The sequence below is a fragment of the Pan paniscus genome, chromosome 17 (genome assembly GCF_029289425.2).
Source record: "Pan paniscus chromosome 17, NHGRI_mPanPan1-v2.0_pri, whole genome shotgun sequence".
In the NCBI taxonomy this organism is placed as follows: Eukaryota; Metazoa; Chordata; class Mammalia; order Primates; family Hominidae; genus Pan; species Pan paniscus.
The window spans coordinates 44,470,630-44,494,340 of record NC_073266.2 but is presented as its reverse complement, the minus strand read 5'-3'; the positions used below and the strand labels follow the sequence as shown (position 1 = coordinate 44,494,340).

General features: G+C 38.2%; 1 protein-coding gene across 5 annotated transcripts in view; it reads left to right on the top strand.

The window, feature by feature from the left end:
• Positions 1 to 23,711, top strand: part of CHST9 (carbohydrate sulfotransferase 9) — a 269,480-nt gene that overhangs the window by 121,820 nt on the left and 123,949 nt on the right. For all 5 annotated transcript variants that reach the window (XM_055102565.1, XM_055102564.1, XM_057300453.1 and 2 more), the window contains one exon: positions 15,006 to 15,044. Coding sequence is in view for 2 of the 5 variants with exons in the window: in XM_057300453.1 (XP_057156436.1) it covers positions 15,006 to 15,044 (39 nt within the window). In the remaining 3 variants the exon portion in view is untranslated. The remainder of the gene's footprint in view (positions 1 to 15,005; positions 15,045 to 23,711) is intronic.

Below are 23,711 nucleotides of genomic sequence, written 5' to 3'. Positions count from 1 at the left end.
GAGGAAAGGCTAACTCCATCCCACTTTATTTACTTCACACCAGTATAGGATTTTTAAAAAGAATTTCTTCAATTTTTAAAATGTACAATAAATTTGATGATGATCATTTATAAAGATACTTGTATTTAATTTATTTGTATTTTATCTCCTTAGGATAAGCTTTGCTAGGTGTGTTTGAGATAGGAAACTGGAGACTGTATAAATCAAAGGATAATTTAAATCAATTTGTGTCTCTCAGTTTTGTACATAAATTAGACCAGTATCACAAAAATATGAGGGAGCATATGTGGTAAACAGTGTGATTTGTGAAAGCCCTGGATTCTAATCCAGAATCTAATGTTTACTGGGTAATCTTGGGCAAGTTTACCTCTCTGAGTCTCTATTTCTTATTTACAAGCTACGGACAAAATATTTCCCCCTTCTTTCCCCTGGGACTGAGCTGAGAATCCAGTGAGACAACGCATGTGTGCTAGTCATCTCTGTGCCTTCTCCCAGGAACTACCCTTGGTGTTTTGTCATGACACACCTGCCCCTGTAATTGCTGGGCCTGAGGCAAGAGAACTACCAGGTGAGGTGTCAGAGCCCTGGCAGCAAAGAGTGGTTGGCTCCCGGCAGTAAAAAGAATTGACTCATCATTACTGGCCATCAGAGAAATACAAATCAAAACCACAATGAGATAGCAACTCACACCAGTTAGAATGGCGATCATTAAAAAGTCAGGAAACAACAGGTGTTGGAGAGGATGTGGAGAAACAGGAACACTTTTACACTGTTGGTGGGACTGTAAACTAGTTCAACCATTGTGGAAGACAGTGTGGCGATTCCTCAAGGATCTAGAACTAGAAATACCATTTGACCCAGCCATCCCATTACTGGGTATATACCCAAAGGATTATAAATCATGCTGCTATAAAGACACATGCATACGTGTGTTTATTGCAGCACTATTCACAATAGGAAAGACTTGGAACCAACCCAAATGTCCAACAATGATAGACTGGATAAGAAAATGTGGCACATATACACCATGGAATACTATGCAGCCAGAAAAAAGGATGAGTTCATGTCCTTTGTAGGGACATGGATGAAGCTGGAAACCATCATTCTCAGCAAACTATCGCAAGGAGAGAAAACCAAACACCGCATGTTCTCACTCATAGGTGGGAATTGAACAATGAGAACACTTGGACAAAGGAAGGGGAACATCACACACCAGTGCCTATCATGGGGTGGGGGGAGGTGGGAGGGATAGCATTAGGAGATATACCTAATGTAAATGACAAGTTAATGGGTGCAGCACACCAACATGGCACATGTATACACATGTAACAAACCCGCACATTGTGCATATGTACCCTAGAACTTAAAGTATAATAATAAAAAAAAAGAATTGACCAAACAACAGTATAAGTTTGAAGAGGAATGTTTTATTAGATAGGAGGAATGCTGCAGCAGAGTGCAGCTTCAGTAAGAGAGGACTGAGTGTGCCCAGTTGGATCTTCCTTAGGGGTATTTGTGGACTTAACGCAGGAGCTGAAGGGTGATTTGGACCATATTAGTCACATTGGTCATGAGAAATGATTAACATTTGTGGATGTTTTGGTGCCTTTATGTCGGCAAAGGTTGTACAATGGGTTTCGACATGCTTGCATTCCAGAAATGTATAGAAATTCTAGACGTCTAATTACTTCTGAATTCCTCAGATAAGGAGTTTTGCCTCTAGATGATCTGCTTGGTGGCCACCAGGTGATCTTTGCTCTCATCGAGAACAAGTGTATGTCCCCTTTTCTTTCTGCCTTCATCACAGTCCCTCCAGCATTGCAAGGGGCCTCATGCACGTGCACTGGGGCCATCGATACACACATCAAAGCCCCAGGAATCCTTTGAACACTCCTCAGGCCTTGCAGCCTACACACCAATGATGCAATCTGGTCCCCTCCTCCAGAGATCTGATCTGGGCAGAGTTAGGTCAGAGAATTCTGGCATCCCAGGTACTCAGTGCATGGTCTAGGAAAGGTGTGGATGCCATATACAGACACCTGGGCCCTCCTCACCTTCTGTGAAAGTGATGTGTGTGAAAGAGAGCAAGAGAAGATCCTCTAAAGTACAGTGCCTGGCTGGGGAAGAGTCTCACGCCTACAATTTTTGGAACTGTCTTAAAGGCAATGCTCTTTCCTTTAGGTTTTATTCCTAGTGTATTTAGCATTGAATATTATTTTTGTAGTTGGTTTGTGTATGCTTTCAGCTACAAGTAACCAAAAACTTGAACTTATACCCAAAAAGGTTAAATAACACATAACAAGAAAACCTGATGTAGGGTGGTCCCGTGGTGCATTAATTCAGAGGCTTGGTGACTTCATCCTTGGGGTGTGTTCCCCTCAGTCATTCTTGAAGTGAGTTGGTTTTGTCCTCAGATAAGGAGTTTTGACTCCAGATGATCTGCTTGTGGCCACCAGGTGATCTTTACTCTCCTCAAGAACCAGTGTAGGTCAAGAACCAGTCATCATGCCCAGATGTGACAACATGCACTGAAAGAAAAGGAGATGGTTTCTCCCATGCGTGTCTTTTTATTGGCAAGAAAAACCTTTTAATGAAGTTCTTCAACAGAATTCATCTCACCTATAGCTGGATGTGATGGCACATGCCTGTAATCCCAGCTACTTGGGAGGCTGAAGCAGGAAGATCACTTGAGCCCAGGAATTTGAGTTTAGCCTGCTCAACATAGTGAGACTTCATCTCTAAATAAATAAATGTACATGTCATTAGCCAGAAATGTCAAACGACCACCTAAACTAAGGGAGATGGGGAGCACGATGATTAGTTTACATGTTTTATGCATGTCCTGTGAGAAGAGGGTTGGGTACCAGAGTAGAAAAAGAGGAGAACGGACTGTGGACAGGCACTCAGTTGTGTTTTTCACAGTAAATAAAGCTAGAAAGTTACTGCCCTTCCCTGACAATGCCAAATTCTTAGTCTTGTGCAAATCTTAGCTCTCAGTGACTGCATCTAGTTGGGATCCTCTTTTCAACATTCCCACTCTCCTTCCTGGAGCTCACCCGCACCCACTCCCTGGAGTACCCTACTTCCCGCCCTTCTGGTGAGCTGCACTGTGCCCGTGCCTGGCTTGCTTTTTCTGAAGTCAGCAATTCACACTGAACACTAATAAAAGATTTTTCCAGAAAATAGCTTGTTGCCTTAGGCATTCAGACAATATTTCTGTTCACTCCTGGAGTGTCTCTTCCTCCATGTCTCTATTATTAGGTGCAGGCCCACTTCCAGCCCGGACTTGAAGGCCCTAGCAGTTGCACCAGTCCACAGCCTCTTCTCTCGGGCCCCTCCCTGAACCTTGACTGTGAATTTCTTGTTTACTTTTTACAATAGCATTGCAGACATTAAGTACCTATCTTTCTGTCTCTCACATAATAGACACTCAACAAGATGTGCTCTGGTTGTTTTCTCCTAAGTGCCCAAGTGGTGGGGAGCCTCTTCTACACCTAAAATGAACTAGACAATTAACAATTTTCCTAGTAAACTCCATTCAACCAAGTTTATGGGGGATAGTCTTTACAAGCTTACAAAGTAGCCTGTAAGGCCTGAAAGCAATTAATCAATATCCACTGATCTAAACATACTTTTCTTGTTTTCTTCCTTCTATCCATGAAATATCGGCTTCCCTGAATGTCTGAGGCCCAAACCTTTGACGTGGGTCAATGTGAAGGAAAAGATGAGTGTGAAGAGGATATTTTCAAGATAAAAAAGGAAAAACTTGGGGCTAGCGGGATTAAAACCTGTACTGACATCTCAAAGAAGAAAATAAAGCTCACCTCTGGCCTCCACCAGTTTTCTCCACAAGCTAATGAGATGATGATTAAGAGTGTGGGGAAAAAGAGCAATGAAATGTCCTTGTTTCCCCCAGATGAAAATCTAGGCAGGATTGTGTGTTCATTAGCCACATAAATTGCTATTTAAAGTGAACAAACTCAGACTTCACAAGCATAGATTCTGTTTGGACTCATATCATTACCTTTCCTAATGAAATGCTTCCCGTTGTTGCCTTCATACAGAAAATTAACTCTAAATAATATTAAAACTCTTAATTCAATATAGATTCCACTAATTGATCCTTTAGAAGTAAATCTACCCAGGGAAAATAAGACTATCTTAAATTATTTACCATAAATTGTGTTGAATCTTTTGAGTGTTTCAGTTCAGAGGATTTCTACATAATTCTAACAATATATGGTAAAGTTTTCGAAGCCTAGATACATATTTTAATGTCGTTGTTTCAAATGGGTACCCCAATTGATGGTTTACAAGTTCTGATGTGCTGGACCACTGGCAAGTCTCCACTTTACTTTTACTCCACTTTACAGGGTAAAATTGTAAAACTCTAATAAAACAAAATATGTAGTAATCTATAGAAATTGTGCTTTAACTGCACTCCTAATAACAGGCTTTATTCTTTTTTCATGAAAAGGAATAATTTTAGATACTAAAATGCTGAATAATAGAACATATTTATAGGTATATTGACCAAACCCTCTTAGGAAAGAAGGAATCTAGGTGAGCCCTGCTTCAAAGGAAAAAAAAATCAATATATATTGATATGTATGTCAATAAATATTCTCATTATGAAAAAAAGAAAAGCGTTGTTTTGACTATTCCTGTGTAACCAAGTATGACAAAACCTAATGATATAAAAATGATATTTTGCTTGCCGTTTTGTGGCTTAGGGATTTGGGAAAAGTTTGGCAGGGCAGTTTGTCTCAAATCCACATGGCGTTTGCTGAGGTGACTAGAGCTGGAAAATCTCCTTCTAAAATGGTTTCTTGACCCACGTATCTGGTCCTTGGGTTGGGATGGCTGGAATACCTGGGAGCTGGTCACATACTGTTCAGGCAGCTCTCTTTCCATGTGGCCTCCATGTGTGGTTAGCTAGAGCTTCCTTACAGCATGGTGGTCTTAGGGTTGTCTGATTTCTTACATGGTGTCTGGAGCACATTTTTAAAGATGGAAAGTAGAAGCTGCCTGATGCTCAAGGCCTAAGCTTAGGGATTGGAAAAACATCATTTCTGCTGTATCCGACTGGGTAAGCAAGTTACTAGGCCTGCAGAGATTCGAGGGGAAGGGAATTAAACTCTAACTCTTAATGTGTTATCATTTTTTTCTAGCACAGGAGTGAATAAACATTATGAAAAGATTTGTCATTTTACAAAATAATTCATTCCAGTTTTTCTCAATATAATAAACACACCAAAGACACTTAGAATATTATATTATTTAAAAGTGACTACTCACACCTAACTTACTAGAAACACGTTCAATGCTCAGAGGAAAGTACAAATGCTCACATCCCTCCTTTAGTCAGTAGCTGCAGCTTACGCAATTAAGACTAGCATTCCTATTTTGCAAAGCTATTTAAAACCTGGCAATAATTAGGTATTTACTATTGCCAGTCTGACTTCAACCTCTAAAGGTCTTCCAAAAATCTTCTCTGCCAAGAAATGACTGCCTCAGAATGAGATCCTGATATATCAAAAGGTTTACTCTAAGATTTAATTCAGCCAGACCAATGTTGGGAATCTGAAAGGGGCTGTTGTTTGTCACATTAATTATGTGCTTGTCGGGTAGATCTCAGTGGGAAGAAATTTTGTACTTGGGAATTTCCAAGACAACCTAAAACTGTTGTTTCTCATACTGATTTTACTATTTCTTTACAGAGAGGTCAGCCGCCTGCAAATCTTTGAGCATTCAGTCCTTCTCAGGCTTTCTCCATGCTATGCCGGATGGCAGACCCCAGGGCTGGGGAGTGCAGATGGAGAGTCAGCCCTGCCAAGGCAGATGGCCGACCTCAGAAGCCCAGATCTATCTGTATCGATATGTTTCTGAAGGGCCAGTTTTTGTATCTCAGTACACACTGTCTGGAGCTCACAGTACTCGCTGTGCTCATAATGGCTCTCTTTGCCTAAGCGTCCTAGCAACATATCAACTAAGCAAATAGAACAGGAGCAAGTGGAGTTTATCTAAACCTGCAGGAGGGCAGAGAGGATTCACAGCCATATAGAGGCTATCCTCAATGTCTGCGGAGGCTGGTGTTTAATCAGCAGCATGAATCCAGCCATAAATTATAAAATAAACTCCTCATTCTTTTATACCATTGACCACACAGAAGCTATGCAGTTTCTACAGTTTTATGTAGACTTCTACAGACCAGTTGGTTTTCAAATTGGCCCAGTTAAACTTCTCTGTTCCTCCTCTTACAATATAGTACATAAAATCCTTTCACTTCCCTGTTTGCATAATTTCTTTTGGAATTATTGAAAGATAGCATTTACCTATCTAAATGAATAGACCATTGAATCTTGCAAGAGCCAAGTTACTTGTTCAGGATTCTACTACCAATTGTGGAAGAGAACAATTTCTGGCAGGGAGGTCTCTGATTTCTAGAGCAGCTCTCCCTTTCTCTTCAGACCACATTAGACTATTGACAGTCCACAGTTGGTAGTCACTCCAAAATGTGAATAGGAATTTAAGCCATAAAGCCTGCATTCTAAAATCATATGATCTTAGCTCATAACTGGGGAGAATTTTGACATGTAAATTTGGTTTTCATCAAACTAATTTGTATTTGAAAAGAGTTAGGACATGAGGATGAGAGAAAGGGAATCCACTAAAATGGGAAGCCCCTTTTTCCTTGGAAACAAAAAGAAGGGAAGAGAGGGAGGTGATGTAAACATATCAGAAAACTCCCAAAGTCTCAACTTTATAATATTCATAATAGAAGTCATTGACCTTAAGGATATGAAGAATTATTATATGCTATTAAGGACTACCTGATACAGAATATTTATAAAGAGGAGCACCTAGCAATGTACTATTTGCTATGTCCCAGGCACCAAGGTGAGAGCATTATAAATATTGTGTTATGCACTCAAAACATGTAGAGATTATTATTAAACACATCATTTTATTTAATCTTCACAGTGACCCTGTGAAGTAGGTACTTGTATTACTCCCATTTCCAGATAAAAACAATTCACCTTAGATTAAAATGAGGTGCCCACAGCCCACAGTGATCAAGTGGTAGAGCTACAACTCAAAGTTCTTCACCACTCTACAAAATTGTCCTTAATCACCACAGCTAAAAAGCACAGAAAAGGTAAAAATCTCTGGATTCATATTCCAGTTCTGACATTCATTAACTGGAACCTTGTGCATGTGAAAAAAGATTCTGAGCCTGCCTTCACCATCAGAAAATGAAAGTCATTTACTGGGAATATTAAATGAAATATTTAAGTGTCAATAGAATGCCCAACTCATAGTAGGTACTAAATAAATACTTACCTGATAAAAAGAAAATTGCAATATCTTTCAAGTATCTTACTCCTGAAACATTGTGGTTAGATAATTATAAGTTAAAAAAATTGTTTCATTCAAACAAATAATTTGATAAACAATAATTGACTTATAAAAAGCTAGCCTGCAGACATTTTTTTAAATAATTTATTCCTGCAACTTTTAAAACCTAGAGACTGATTATATATGGCTTATGGATATTCCAAACATATCTTGTGTACACACACACACACACACACACACACACACACACACGAAAGAGAGAAGAGGTGAGAACAAAAAGCACATGTAATGAGAAGGTACTCAAGACCTCATTCCCAGATTACATGGCTCACAAGCATCCCTGGGTAGGATGAAAAGTTAGTCCATCGAACTCCAAATCCGTGTTCCTTTTGTTATATCATGCTATTTCCTGTAGGAAGAGATTGACTAAGAAAATCTTGCATTTAGGTGGATTTTATGTATCCATATTCTCTCATGACAACCAATAAGCAGGAATTTTTGGTGTACTAGCACCCAAGACAGCAGTGATTTCGAAATTATTTTAATATATTGATAAAGGCATTTTTTTACTATTATTGTCCAATTCCACATCCCACTTTTCTAAAAAATCTTGCATTAAAATAGCTAAACATGGCAATAGTGGTGACCCGGGTTTTAGGTCTGGCCCTGCAAATCAACTAGCACTATAACCTAGTTACCCTGTCTGTAAAGGAGGCATTTGAAGCATTTCAAGCTCCTTCCTCTCTTAAATCCCTATGAAATGAACAGAACCAAAACCCTACCACCTTCCACTTTTTCTAGTTAACTCAGAAGTATAGAAGCACTACAGATTCTCATTATCCAAAAATATTGCAAGTTTTTTTTTCCATTAAAATCTAGGTGAAACAAAAACGATATTAAACAATTCATGGCAGTTAGCATTATATTATCTGGTGGTTATGCTCTTCCTCCCTTTTTTAATAAGTAGCATGTGCACAGTAATTTTCATTGTCATGATTCTATGCCTTCTTCATAGTGCATTTTGCCAAAGAAACATCAGACATAAATGAACGTTCTCAGGTATCCTAGCAACAGGATGTGATTAATAATACCTCTCAGAGCAAGGCAGATAAAATGCCTGAAAGTGAACGCAAACTCAGAATTGGCTACTGAGAAATTGGTAGTGGGGTGAGGCAAGTTTCATAAGATACCACGACAGACTTTATTATAAAAAGATGGAAGCAAGTAGAAGAGAGAACATATTTTAGAGAGGAGACTATAGTTGAGCATGAAAATATACTATATATGTGTGTGTGTGTATATATATATACATATATAGTGTACATATAAATGTGTATAAACATACATGTGTGTGCGTGTGCATGCACACACACACATATATAATTTCCTTTTCCTGAGAAGTGACATGAGATACTGAGTTATGATACAGATGCCCATACTCATTATTGGTGAGACAGCATCAAATTGCCATTTATGTGCCTGTGGTTTTAAAAGATCAGAAACAATCACTGTCATTAAGAGACTACTTCCATACTGAAGTACTGAAATGTACTGTAAATTGACATATATGTAATGTTTCTCCATGAAACAATATCCATAACCTCAAGTCTAAAATAGCTTTTAAAAATATTGAGACTCAGTTTACATAGATAAATAGTCATGAGATGCGGAACTTTAGTGTTCAACTAAATAAATTTTCTCACATAAGAAAAAAGTTTTATCTTGCAAATTCAATTTTTTTGAGGTTATGGTCCATTTTTATTCATCGCAAGTGAAGTGCTGCATCCAGGTTTAAACAGAAATAAGATGCAAACCATATTTTAATGTTTCGTTTTTAAACTAGAATCTGTGATAAAATAAAGCACAACTAGGACAGAATGTGTGTTCATTATTCTGAAAGCCTTTGTATTATTTTATCACCCACTTTTCTAATATAATAGTTTTCTTGGTTGTCAGTTGTAATATACATACCTGCTAAAAGCTCTATTCTTGGTTGTACTTTCACTGCATTTTAGCAGTACTAAAATTGACTTCATGTTCTCCAGCATTTCAGAGTGAGTTGGAGCATTTGTGTTTAAGGCACAGTGCTAGACATCAGGAGAGAGAACGATGTGGGACTCTCAACTTGTCCTGAAGGAAGCCACCATCCAGTCAGGAAAACAAACACACAACTAATTGTGAACCAAAATAAGAATTAGTGCTATGGCAAAGGCGTAAATGAAAGGTTACAGAAGCACAGAAGAAGGGTGCTTCACTCTGCAGGGCATGGAGAGTTTGGGGAGCTGGCACAAAAGAAAAGACTTCACAGAGGACTGACAGCTGAGCTGAGCTCTAAAAGCTGAATAGGGTTTTGATAGGCAGGAGCCGTGTGACAGGACATTCTAGGAAGCAGAAACAGCATGAATGGGGAACTGGGGTGAAGGTGTAATTCCTGGTGTAATGGGTAACTCCTCTCTGTGATGCTTGAGGATGACAGCAGAAGGAAAGTTATGGCCAAATTGTCCAAGGTCATAAACTTTATATTAAGAAATGTAGAGTTTGCTGTTTAGGAGTGATTGGATTACAATGACAGAAAAAACCAACAAACAAGTTAGGAGCCCATAGAAAATAGATAACCCCAGGAACAGATATAAAGTTCATGAACTAGGGTGATGGCAGTAAGAAAGGAGAAGATATGTCTCAAAGTCCTGATAGAGGGGAATGTATTGGACTGAGGGACAGATTAGATGGGAAGAAGGAGCAAAAGAAAGAAGCCAGTGGTTCTTAGGTTTTATGTTTGGGTGCCTGAGCAGACACCAAGGATGAGCAGTTTTGTAGGGGACTATAATTATTGTTTTTTTTTTTAATGAAATATTCTCCTTCTCCTTCTCCTTCTTCTTCCTCTTCCTCCTCTTCTTGTTCCTTCTTCTTCTTCTTCTTCTTCTTCCTCCTCCTCCTCCTCTTCTTCTTCCTCCTCCTCCTCCTCTTCTTCTTCTTCTTCTTCTTCTTCTTCTTCTTCTTCTTCTTCTTCTTCTTCTTCCTCCTCCTCCTCTTCTTCTTCTTCTTCTTTTCTTCTTCTTCTTTACTTTAAGTTCAGGGGTACATGTGCTGAACGTGCAGGTTTGTTACATAGGAATACCTGTGCCATGATGGTTTGCTGCACCTATCAACCCGTCATCTAGGTTTTAAGCCCCGCATGCACTAGGTATTTGTCATAATGCTCTCCCTTCCCTTTCCCCTCACCCCCAACAGGGTCCAGTGTGTGATGTTCCCCTCCCTGTGTCCTTGTGTTCTCATTGTTCAACTCCCACTGGTGAGTAAGAATATGTGGTGTATGGTTTTCTGTTCCTGTGTTAGTTCTCTGAGGATGATGGTTTCTAGCTTCATCCATGTCCCTGCAAAAGACATGAACTCATTCTTTTTTATGGCTGCATAGTATTCCATGGTGTATATGTGCCACATTAAGCTCATCATCACTGGTTATTAGAGAAATTGGGACTATAATTATTTAAGTTAAAGACATGTGTTGAAGTGCAGTGGAGGACACAGGTAGAGATTTCCAGGAGGCTTTAAAACCTAAGTAGATTTTGGAGCTAGAGATGTAGTGTTACAGTTGTCTCTTTGGGGGAAGGTGAACATTGAGAGAATGAGAGATAAGATCACCTATTCAGACTGAGATAAAGATACTAAAGAAGGAAGCCTAGAGGGTCATCTCCATCTAAACAGTTCAATCTCTGTGTCCATTGATCAATATAGTACTGTCCTACCATGTAATTTTTATTTTTCTAATTTGATGTTTTGTGTGTATGTGTGTGCATGTATAAATATATATACACACATATATATACATATATATACACACATATATATACATATATATACACATATATATACACACACACACCTATATATACACACACACACCTATATATACACACATACATATATATAACTAAGAAATCTAAGTAGGTTCCTGTAACAGGACTAATTCATGATAAAACTAATAGGTGGAATTTATATAGCACTCTACAATTTACAAAGCCCTTTCATATAACATAGGGGCTGAGAATTGTTCGAGGTCTTCATAAAAAAAAATTATTTGAGGTATTCATAAAAAAAGAGTTGCACCTTTCAGCCTCCCTTCTGAAACATGAGATGCCAATATTTCATGTGAATTTTGTCCATTTCTTGCTAGCTTTACCATATGGAATTGTTTCATCCTTATAGCATTCCAGAGAAGCAGACCCTGATCCCTACTTTAAAAATGAGAAAATCAAGGAGACTGATTGATATGCCTGCAATTAGCATTACTGTAGGTATAGTATATTAAATGATAAATTATTACAGACTTTTGAAACATATATTTAACACTTATCTCAGAATTTAGCAGCTAAAAACAACAATAAACTTATCAGCTCACATGGTTTCTGTGGGGGACTCTGGAATAGCCAACTGGATGGTTCTGGTTTTGGCTTTCTCAAGATTACAGTCAAGATGTTGCCCAGAGCTGCTGTCAGCTGAAGGCTTGACTGGGGCTGGTAAATGGATTGCTTATATGCCTAGCAAGTTGGTGGGGGCTGCTGGCAGGCCTTTGTTCCTCATTGGCAGTTGACAGGAGGCCTCAGTTCCATGCCACATGGACCTCTCCATAGGCCTGCTTGAGTGTCCTCACAACATATTATCTGGCATCACCCAGAGGGAGTGATCCAAAAGAAAGGAATATTGAAGCCATAGTTTTTTGTCTTTGTTTTTTGAGATGGGGTCCTGCTTTGTTGTTCAGGCTAGAGTGCTGCGGTGCAGTCATAGTTCATGGTAACCTCAAACTCCTTGGTTCAAGTGATCCTCCTGCCTCAGCCTCCCAACTAATTAGGGAGGTGACAGATGTGTGCCACCATGCCTGGCCAATCTTTAAAAAAACAATTTAGAGATGGTGGTCTCATTTTGTTGCACAGGCTGGTCTGAAACTGCTGGCCTCAAGTGATCCTCCTGCCTCAGCCTCCCAAAGCACAGGGATTACAAGCATGAGCCACCACACCCAAACTGGAAGCCACAATTTTCTTAAGGATCAACCTCAAAATCACACTATATTATTCCCACAAAATCCTTGATTACACAGTCAATCTAATTCAGTGGGATTACACAGGACGTGAATATCAAAAGAAGAGAAGATGGGAATCATTTGGGACACCTTGATCACTACACCATATTATTTATCTCAAATACATACACTTCCAACTTTCAGAATTAGTGACTTATTCTAATATAGGTTAAAGACACTCCAAAAAGTTGTTTTTGTTTACATATTTTACAATTCAAGCCTTGAATACCATTTTTTAAAATTTATGAAAATGTCCGAGGCGTCTAGTATTCATAAGTGAATAATCAAACAGTAAGCAGTGGCTTGCCCAGTGGAAAACTTAAATGAGAAGGTGCCCTGTCACACTTCATAATGAATGAGGCCTTTAAATGGATTATTCATGTTATTTATCTGTTGGAATCATTGAAATAAATTGCATCAAACAAGTCCTCTGGAAATCACCCAAATGAATATAACATGCCATTAATCAAGGTGCCAGTTAAATGAATTCTACACTTTTGGCAGCGACATAAGGGAAGATTGTACATTTTCCACCTTATATGTTAGGATTTTAAAAGACTTGAAGGGCTGTTAGAAAAGCTTGGATAAAGTTTACATGTAGCTTCAACGTGTGGCCTAACTTCTCAGTAACTAGCTCCAGCTGTGGAATGTTGATAGATGACAAAAAAAGTGACAGCTGGAAGGATGGTCTTCACTTATCCCAAACCACGGTCCTCACCTCCACCGTGGTGTTCATACACACCATTGCCCAGGTACACAGTTTCTTACCTAAGTCTATAAGCATGCTTAGGATTTCCATAACTTAGCAAAAACCTTTAGTTGGCTTCTATTCAAGCTATTACCCCATTTCACTTATTTGACTCATTTGGAGGCTGCCAAAGTTGATAAACAAGAAGCCATGTCCTCAGCTCCACTTTCTCATCACACACTTACTTCCCAAACCCTCGCAGTCTCTCTTGTGTTCTCTGCCCACTCTCTGCTAAAACTACTCTCTCACAATCTAGCAACAATAATGTGAACTCAACAAGCAGTAGCAACATGCTATTGAAAACCCCCATACTTCTAAAACTTGATTTGTGGTACCAGAGCCTGCACTTTGTTGAGGTCCCCAGATCTCAGCTGCTTCTGACTTCCCATGGGCCTACATCACAAAACAAAAGCAGCAGTCATGTTATCTTAGTTATTGTCCTCCATCCACTCCTCTGTGCTGTCTGCCTTTATGCCCCATTCACTCCTTCAGCTTCAGCCATCTTATGATGAACATTTCTTGCATCTGTAATTTCAACTCAGATTTTTTTGAATTTATTGAGACTTGCTTTATGACTGAGCACGTGGTCAGTCTTAGAGAATGTTCTGTGCACAGATGAGAAGAATGTGCATTCTGTGGTTGCTGGATGAACTATTCAGTAGATGTCTGTTAGGTCCATTTGGTCAAAAGTTCATTTAAGTCCACAGTTGCTTGGTTAGTTTTCTGCCTCGATGATTTGTCTGATGCTGTCAGTGCCTGTTGAAGTCCCCCACCATTATTGTGTGGCTATATCTCTTTTCTTAGATCTAGTAGTATTTGTTTTATAAGCCTGGATGCTCCAATGTCAGATGCATATATATTAGGATAGTTAAATTTTCTGACCTCTTACAAGCTCCTTGTCCCCATAGTACTTCAAAGTCAGTAGGTCTAACACTGAACTTGTTATTCCCAGCCTCATCACATTCTATAATACCATTTCCCCAACTAGCATCTCTATACCCAAAGTCACCTAGCTAACCACTCATCTTGACTTCTTCTCCTTCCTGGCAACTCACATTTTATAAATCACTGGGCCCTATTATTTCGGCCTCCCCCCGGTCTCTTGCATCCACTACTTCCCTCCTCTCCACTCCCACTGCCATGACTCAGTCCACCCTTTCATTGCCTTGTGTCTAACCTCTAGGATAGTCCTCCTCCTATGCACTGCTGTAAGTGTGCAAGTTCTTCTTGTGCAAATACCCTGTCCATTTAGCCCATACTGTTTCCTTTGCCAAGAGTCAGTCATTTCTCCATTTCAAATTTCTCAAATCCCATTTGTATCTCAAGGTCAAAATCAAATACCACTTTCTCCATAACTTCATGAGCACCCCCTCCTTTCTTAAAATAACTGTTTCATCATCTCATATCTTTAAACATTCTACACTGTTTGAGGCACATCTCACTTCATATTATATTGTCTGTCCTTTCTATTTTTTCAAGTGGGTTGTAAGAGGGCATAGTCTTATTTAGCTGTTTTCCCCATAATGGTTTCTATGGGGATTTGCCCTTTGTAAGTTTATTGTTGAGTAAATGACTCTGGCTAACAAGATTTTAAAAATCCAACAGCACATTTAATGCACAGTTATTTATTTTTTACTTTCATAAATTGGTCTGTAAGCAGTTCTCATGCCTGTTAGCTGAGCCCAGTCATCTCTAGGAGCACACTGGACACGGCTGAAGTAGAGGTTGTGTTTGGAAATTGCTGTAAACTGGGCTTTCATCTTATTTTCATCATATTCTCATGACTCCATGCTGTAACTTATCTTCCACTTCTCATTTCAGGGAGAGTGGAGAAGAGAAGAGAACAAAAAGTAACTTCAGGTAAGATTTTGTCCAATGGGCTCCAGCTTAATTTCCTGATTTTATTTCCACCTTTAAAATTTTTTTAATTTATTATTCAAAAATTCACACTAAAATTAATTGTTTATGGTTTTTGAACTGATCGATATTAATTTAATTAAAATAAATTCATACATTTAGCTTTCTCACTTTCACATCAGTTATGCCCTTTTCATTCAATCATTACATTCAAAAGAAAATGAGATGGGAATGTTGCTTAATTTTTTCATGATTATCTATTTAAAGGTAAGTCTTGCAACCAACAGTATTAAAATACAGACATTGTGATGTGATAGTTGACAACCAGTTTACTTTCCCAAATGACTATGAATCTCAATTTTATTTCTTAAAACCGTATATGTAGTGGATGCTTTTCAGGACAGTGTTAACTGAGAAGCATCTTTATATTTTGGAGGAATTTTAAGAATGCCTTCACTTCTAAATTCATATGGATTCAGAAGTGAATCATGCTTTGGCAGAATGCCATTGCACATAGTAGGGGTCAGTATTTGCTAACTAATACAAAATTAAGTTTTTACATTTTCATATTTCCATGACTTGCCTTTTAGCTTAAAGTTGTGAGGTAAGATAGATTTTCATTTACCAAGTCAATCTTTGCATAGGAGCAGTGTTGCAGCTCACAGTGCCCAGAAATTGCCAACAATCATAGAGAATGCTAATTTGGCATGTGTACCTATGCCTGCCATCCTTCCCAAGTTTCTACCAACCCACTACTCCTGTGATAAGCGAGAGCTACCAATCACTCCCATCCACTAGCTTCTTTTAGCTTCATTTCCTGTCTGATAATAAGATATTATGTGTGTTTCCAAAGAGTCAGCATAGTCAATAGAAGACAAAGATCCATCTTAATCTAAAAGTGTATAAACAGCATAAACTCCTGTCTCTTTTGTCCTTTCCAACCTTAGCATTCATTTCAGATAAGTGGGCAACTTAATACCTGCATGAATTTCCTGTTAAATATTATTGTTTGCATTCTCTGGGAACCTTTTAAAGCCTGATCATGAACACACACACACACACACACACACACACACAATTATGAAGCTAAGAAAGTGTCTGAGTCCCTCACAGGTATGATTACCTTCATTATTGCTCCTTGGGGGAGAAATTATTTCTAAATAATTTCTAAATTGCTTCTAAATGCTATTTCCATAATGCTGTATGTACTACCTTCTTAGTTAAAGAAAATGCACAGTTTGGAAGAAAGCTAAGTTGGCCAAAGTGTTAAGTCTGATGCCTCATTAGGTTCCCTCAATAGTCATGGCTTCTGAAATTATTTGTGATCAAGGTGACACCAAGGTTAGAGACAGAGGCAGGACAAGGACTCAGGCATCTCCACTCCCTACCCTTTCCTGCACCCCCACCATGCTAACGTTTCTTTTCAAAACAAAGTGCTAATCACTTTAATGCTTTGTTCAGTTACTTGCTTAATAAAACACTTTTCAACAAATGGAAAATCTTTAAGGCAACAGCATCTTTGATAGGGAACACAGGTCACTAGGGCTATGAGAAAAACCCCTTTACTAGTGGAATTTTTACTAATTTGCCCTATCTGATTTGTAGCTTGTCAATTGCCTGATGTCTATGAGAGGGTGAGGTTAAGGATAACTAATGGATAGAGCCCATATTCTAGGGGAATGTTAGGGGGCTCCTAATCATTTCAAATGACAACAAATCATGCCATCAGGAAATCTAAATTTGTAACAATAGTCTGAGTTTTCAAGATGGGAACATACTATTTGCCACTATAGTCATAAATACTACAATCAGTCTGTGGTACTGGCCTGAATGTAGACTTCTTTAGATAAAGTGTGTGGCTAAGATACCAAAAACATCATGGGAACTCCTATTTCTGACTTCCTGCTTGGAATTTTTTACATCTTAGTTCATTTTCCTCAGGTTCTATGTCCTGCCTCCCCAGTTACTATATACCCCGCACCCTCTTGTTTACAGCTGAGTTTATCTCCTGGCTAAGAAAGACCAATATTAGGTTCTGGACCATTTCAATCTACCCTATCCTATTGCACTAAATGTATAATAATTGAAACAAAAAAATTAGAAAATATTTTAGACAGAATATTCCTATTAAAACCGGGACCTACCAAGACCCTCATTTTTTGGTTGGTTAAGGTTAATTCTTTGTTTAAAGAGTCTTGCACTAAGATGAAAGCTACACAGAAGTAACTTTTTATTCAGGGTAAGAAATAACTTCATAACAAGGAAACGTCTCTAGCATTGGAAAGAATGAGATTATGTTTGTAAACATGTGCAGGGGTTGGGCACCCCCTAAAAGAATGTTGACAAGAGATTCATAAAGAGTTTGGTTAAATCATTGCCAAAGTTTTTTCTAATTTTGTGTCTATGATTCTATTGCCATTTTCACTTAATTGAAATGGCTCTACTATGTATAATGGTGGTCAACAAAACTTAAGTGGCTTTCATTTCATTATATAACTGAGTGAATCATGTTCCAAAGATTACACTAATTTAGTTTGGACTGAGTTTCTCAGTAAAGCATCTAGCTGATGGTGCCAAGACTATGGAATAAAACTGTCCTGTAGTCTATTTAGTGACTTCTATTTAGAGTCCGTCTACACTGATTGCAGTCTGGGCTATTGATTCATGTGTGATGCTATTTTTCATAAGCCAGAAATAACTTCACAAGAGAGTATGTATGACTTGGTATCATTCATTGTCATTTTTGAAAACCCATTCAAATTATATCCTCCTTGACACTAAACTTGAAAGTCTATGTCATAGTCATAGAATATGGTTAGAAACATCAAAACTAAATTTGGCGATTTGGCTTGGTAAAGAATATTATAAAATATATGGTGATATAATGATAAGTGGATACATATGAGGAGGCAAATACCTGATGTCATCAATTTTCTATTTTCCCTTGATTCTCTTTACCGGGAAAATTTTTAAAAAGATCAGCTATTTCATAGATTTTATGTAAAAACTTCATTGTTTGAAGTACCTTTATCTCATCAGAAGAAAGACCTCTTTGTGGGCCATGGAATTCTCGATATTAGAAAGCAACACAGCATAAAGTGCAAAGAGGAATTCTTGTGAAGAAAAGTGGATTATAAATTATTGTTTAGAAAAAGCTATGTTAGGATGCTTACTAACATAAACTAGGGGAACACCATCTGTTAAATCTATATTCCAACATTTCCAAAAAGAAGAACTCTTTCAAATTCAGTTAAGTATAATGGAAAGAATAGCCCTAGCGGACCAGAGAATGGAGAAATCAATTGCGTACTTTTCATTTATTACATTAGAGCATCCCTAAAGTTAGAAATGGTTTGTTCATTTACATCATTTGCAAAAAGCTACCCACAGAGAGGAACACTGTTTTTTTTTTTCTCAACTCAAAAGGTGAAATTCATTATTGGAAATTTAGCAAATGTAGAACATCTGCTTTGCAAACTCAGTCCCTTGCGGCTTACTTTTTGACTGAGTGTGTTGATTCTTGGAAATGTTCTACAACAGCAATGGCACCTCCATTTTAAAACTTTTTAACACACATTGAACATGCAGTCATTCAGGATAAAAAAAATAGTTAAGTAGATACTGAATAAAATCTTCCATCTGTGCATGAATAACATGTTCATTTTATTATATGTCACATTTATTGAATGCAAATAATATTTAGCACATTTAGCATGATTTTTCTCTAGGCTATTTCTATTTTTATAGTGTTTTTGCCATAGTTCCTATACACTATCCAAAAAAAAAACTTAAAAATCAAGAGTGAGAAAGACCTATTTTGTCATAGTTTTAATTATTGGTGACCAACATTAAACATATGAAGTTAGCAGGTAGAAGACATTGTGACAAATACATTTAAGCAAACTATTAGCCTTGAAAAGCCCATTATTTTGGACATTGGTATTTTGCAATATCTACATGTTTCATTCTCACTTTGAGAATCATTATTCCAGTTAGAATCAAGCTTAAAATGCTTATCATCCTAACTTGTTCGTAGCTTATAAAAGCTATTTTCTTGACAGCACTTCAGGCACCACAAAAGGGGCAGAGAAGGAATCTGAGGTATTTATAAGTTGGTACTTTCAATTTGATAAATATTTTAATGGTCCAGGACTTGTGCTTAACATCAGAGATGCAAAGGTGAATAAGATGTGGGATAAATACCCTTAATTCACTCACTTTCAGTTCAGGGAGAAAAGCAAGTACACATGATTACAACATGGTGTGAAGAGTGCCTTTTAGAGAATGATGTACAAGGTATCATGAGGAATTTCAGGGAGGGCTTCCTGGAAGAGGCGAGACTTGAGTCAGTCCTTGAAGAAAGAATTGGAGTAGTTTACCAGGTTAAAAAAAAAGGGGGGGGGGAGGGCTCGCTGTCCAAAGGAGTGTGTTTATGCAAACTAAACAAATCTGAAACACCTAATAGTTAATGAAAGAGACATTGCCAGAGAGATGAAGGTAGTGGGAAAAGGCATGGCCTATTGAGGGAAAGCTTAGTGATTTAATAAGCCTGGAACAGAGTCATAAACAAGAGGTGGGAGATGTGGCCAAAATGTAGGCACACACTAGAATCAACAAGGACCATCTATGCCGTTCCATGGAGTTTGGACTTCATGCAGTAAGTGCTGAAAGCTAATGAAGTACAAGGAATTACAGAATCCATCTGCATTTTCTAAAAATCTCTCCAGGAGAGAGATTTCTAAAAACCTCAGCGGAAGTATGGATTGGAAGAGAAATTGACGGGAGGCAAGGAAATCAGGAAGCATATCATTTTAATTACTCAAGAATAACAGGATGAAGGTCTGAGGTGTCTTTACTAAGACAGTGACATTAGAGAGGAAGCCAAGAAAATGGAATCCAGATACATTTACGAGATCAAACTGACCTGTGGATATGGAAGGTACGGGAGGATAACTCTTAGGTTTCCCGCCTTAGAGAAGAGATGTATACTGCAACCTGTGTAGGGAATACGGGGAGAGAGACAAGTTTGGTGGAGAAAATAATAAATTAAGTCGTATCTATGTTGATTATAATGTGGCATGTGTGATATGGGGACAGAATTTTGTCAAGAATGTCAAATAAGTGGTAGGTTATGGGCAATAGAGCCTAGAGCTTCAGAGAGATGCAGATTTGCCTTTTAAGTAATTGGTTCCTGGATAAGAGTTGAAGCCCTGGATATGAATGAGCTCCAAAGGCAGTCAGGAGTGAGAAAAGAGACAAGGCAAGGCTGAATCCTTAGAACATCCCCAACATTAACAAAGAACACAGTAAGATAACTCAGAGACCGAGAGCCTAGGAAAGATAAATCAAAGCTGTCCTGTGAGAATCAACAGCATTCTCTGTCTCTGAATCCAAGAAAGACAGAAAGTTAAAAGGAGGGACTGGTCAAACCTGTCCAGTGCCACAGAGTGAGCAAGTAAAATAAGCACTGAAAACATCTATTGGAGTTGCAGGGAGATATCTACTCATCACCACAGAGAAATTATGCTGGAGGAATTCTGTAAGTGAAAACCAAGTGACAAGGGGTTGGGGAGCAAATATAAGACAAATGCAGACTTGTTCTTTCAAGGAATATGTGAAAGGAAGGAGAGTGAGAAGGAAGAAGATATAAAAGAGAGAGAGAGGGAGGGAGGGAGAGAGAGAGAGAGATAGAGAGAGAAGAGCTTAATCCTTAGGCCATTAAGTTGGGGAACTGATGTTTATTGAAACACTATTTTCAGGCTCTGCGCCCAGTATCTTCTATTTGAGCCTTTAAATGAACATGTAAAGTTTGTTTATGGTCAACATTTTAAAAATTGGAAAGCTGAGATTGGGAAGGTTAAATTACTTGCTTTAGGCCCCATTTATTAACTGGTGGAACCAGAAATGGAACCTAGGCTGTGGCTTGCTGGAGCCAGCTTATAATACCTGGAAAGCTGTCTAGAGAAAACTGATTGTGCTCCTCTCTTCCCAGCTCTGCATTCAGTGAGGTCATGCAGGTAGCTTAAAATTGGCCATGGTTGGAGTATTTACACATGGAAATTGGCAAACACTACAAACCAGGGTTCATTCAGTTTTAAACATTGACCAGTGTGCCCCTGGGTCTAGGTCTGTGTGATAGCAAAGCCTGGTCATTTTGCACTGCCCTGCTATGTGACTTGGTCAAGGTCACTTGGGTTAGCTAGCAGATGGCAGAATTGAGACTTGAACCCAGACCTGTGATCCACATCTGGCCTCACACAGACCCCAAGGAATTGCTGAAAAAAGAAGCAAAATATTTTTTCCTAAGATCTTATGCCCAGTGGCCCAGGTTGGTATAAACAAAGTCTCACATTTTTCCATCCTGTAGTTCTGAACTACCAATTTTCTGCCTCGGCCTCCCAGGCAATCCATCTCCAGCATGTTTGCTTTTTTAAGCAGCTTTCCTGAAGACCTGGTTCTCTGAACTATGTTAATGAAGTCTATTTTTAAAAGCAACCAATTTTCTCAGGGTTTATGGTTTCGGAACAATATTTATTATTGAATGAAATAAAGTCTCTTAGATGCGTTTTCCCTTCCTCAAAATGGAAGACTTACACTTGGGCTGTTCATTAAAAGAAGTCCTACAGATTTTATCTTTAAACAAATTTCATTTTCCAGCCAGTCGAATTTATGATAGAGATTAAATAGCAACACAGCTGTGCCACATTATTTTTAAAATACCTTAAATTTTATTGTGTAACACTGCATTTAAAGGAGTGTGTGTATGCAAACTAGACAAATCTGAAATGCTAAGTAGCTAATGAAGGAGAAATTGCCATGTCACACCACATAGTCAAAGTACAGATATGAACACATCTACCTGAAATTCCTCCACATATTTGATGTTTAATTTGGATTGCTATTATACTACACCAAACAGGATTTATTTGCTCACAGTTGAGACTGGAAACATGCTTTCTTTAGGTGGCAGGGGAGAAATATTATCTTCAGCTTCATCACAATAAATTTCACAGGGTGCCTCCTTGTGTAACTGAAAAAGAGAAACTTTTATCTGTGTTGACTCTTTCACAAACAACATGTATGTGTTTCTTTTACCCAGAAGAGGAAGTGGAGAATAATTTCATAGTTGATGTTAGCCAAAAATTACTTTACACTTTCATCTTCAATTAAATATGGTATTACAAACACAAATCACAAATAATTCCCAATTGAAATAGAAAGTAACTCAAATAAAAATGAACATTCAAGAGCTAGATGACAAATCTCATCAAGGCAGCATGAGACGAAGCAGGTCTCGACAAAATTGGGCTCATGCTATTAGGCTCATATGTATGTGTTGAATGATCAACTAATTTATCATGGAAGTTGTATCAAAGGGCAACCTAGGTGTGTGTATCTCTGTATCAGTCAATATAATAATGACAGTAACTACACTCTTATGTGACATGACCTGTAATTGAGCATTCTAGGTAAATGCATATTTTGACTAGCTGAAAGTGTCATTTATATAAACAAAGGATTACAAATGCACACAGAAATAGAATATCAGAGATCCTCAGCCTGGCTTGTGAAAGGAGTGTTAAGTCATACCTGATTTTCCCACAGGGTAAAAAAATGAGGTAGTTATTTCTAATCAAGAAACAGATGCCTAACTTGTTCTTTTAAATAGAAATGACCACAAACATTTTAATCAACTGTAAATGATATACTTGTATACTGTGCAACTTAAAACCTTCTAAAGTGAATGTATGTCATTTGAGCCATGCAGTATAGAGATCAATCATATACATTGTCCCATTATTTAACTGAAAATCCCCAGATAAGAGCATTCACAGGACAACAGAGAAGCCATGAAACTCTAAGGAAACATGAAACACCTCAAGTCCACTCACCCCAGAAGTGAGGTTATGACTTGGGTGGCAGTTGGAGGAATTCCAAGAAAGGCTAAGCTTTAGTGGGAAAACAGAGAGACCCACAAAGGGAGGTACCTGTTGTGGGGGACACCAGAACCAGGGGTCCCTTTCAGAAGCAGCTGAGTGATCTGATTAATTAATTCACACTGAGGAGTTACAGATGACCATGAATTACTACATTATTGAGTGTAGCTAGCATATTTAAATTTTCTTAGACGTGATCCGGTATCTTGGCTTCCATTTGGACCATTTAAAGGGTGGGATGATCCCCATGCCTTTCTTTGAACATCTTTCCAACATTGCTTTCTTCTAGATTAGCAATATCCAATAAAAATACAATGTAAGCCATATATATAAATTACATTTTGAGTCCTTGGCAAATGTCCGTCTACCCTAGCTTACCTTCATTTCCTTACACATCTTTACTATGGCCTAGTTATTAGTATGACTATAAATCTCTAATACATTTCACACTGTATAGAAACAATCTGTACTTCTCAGTCAGATATAGTCCTTTCCTCCTCCAAAAAGTCCCTGAAATGCAATTTTACCAAGCCTTCTCTGAAAACGAATAGTTCTCTGTTTCACTGATATCCAGAGACAAACAAAACACTACATTCAAAACCTGACTTTATTTAATGCACTTTTATCTTCTTTTCTCTGGCCATTTTTCTTACCTAATCTGCTAACTTTCTTGCCATTTAAAAATGTTCATCCCAGGACATATAGATAAGCAAATATGAACTACATTAAATTT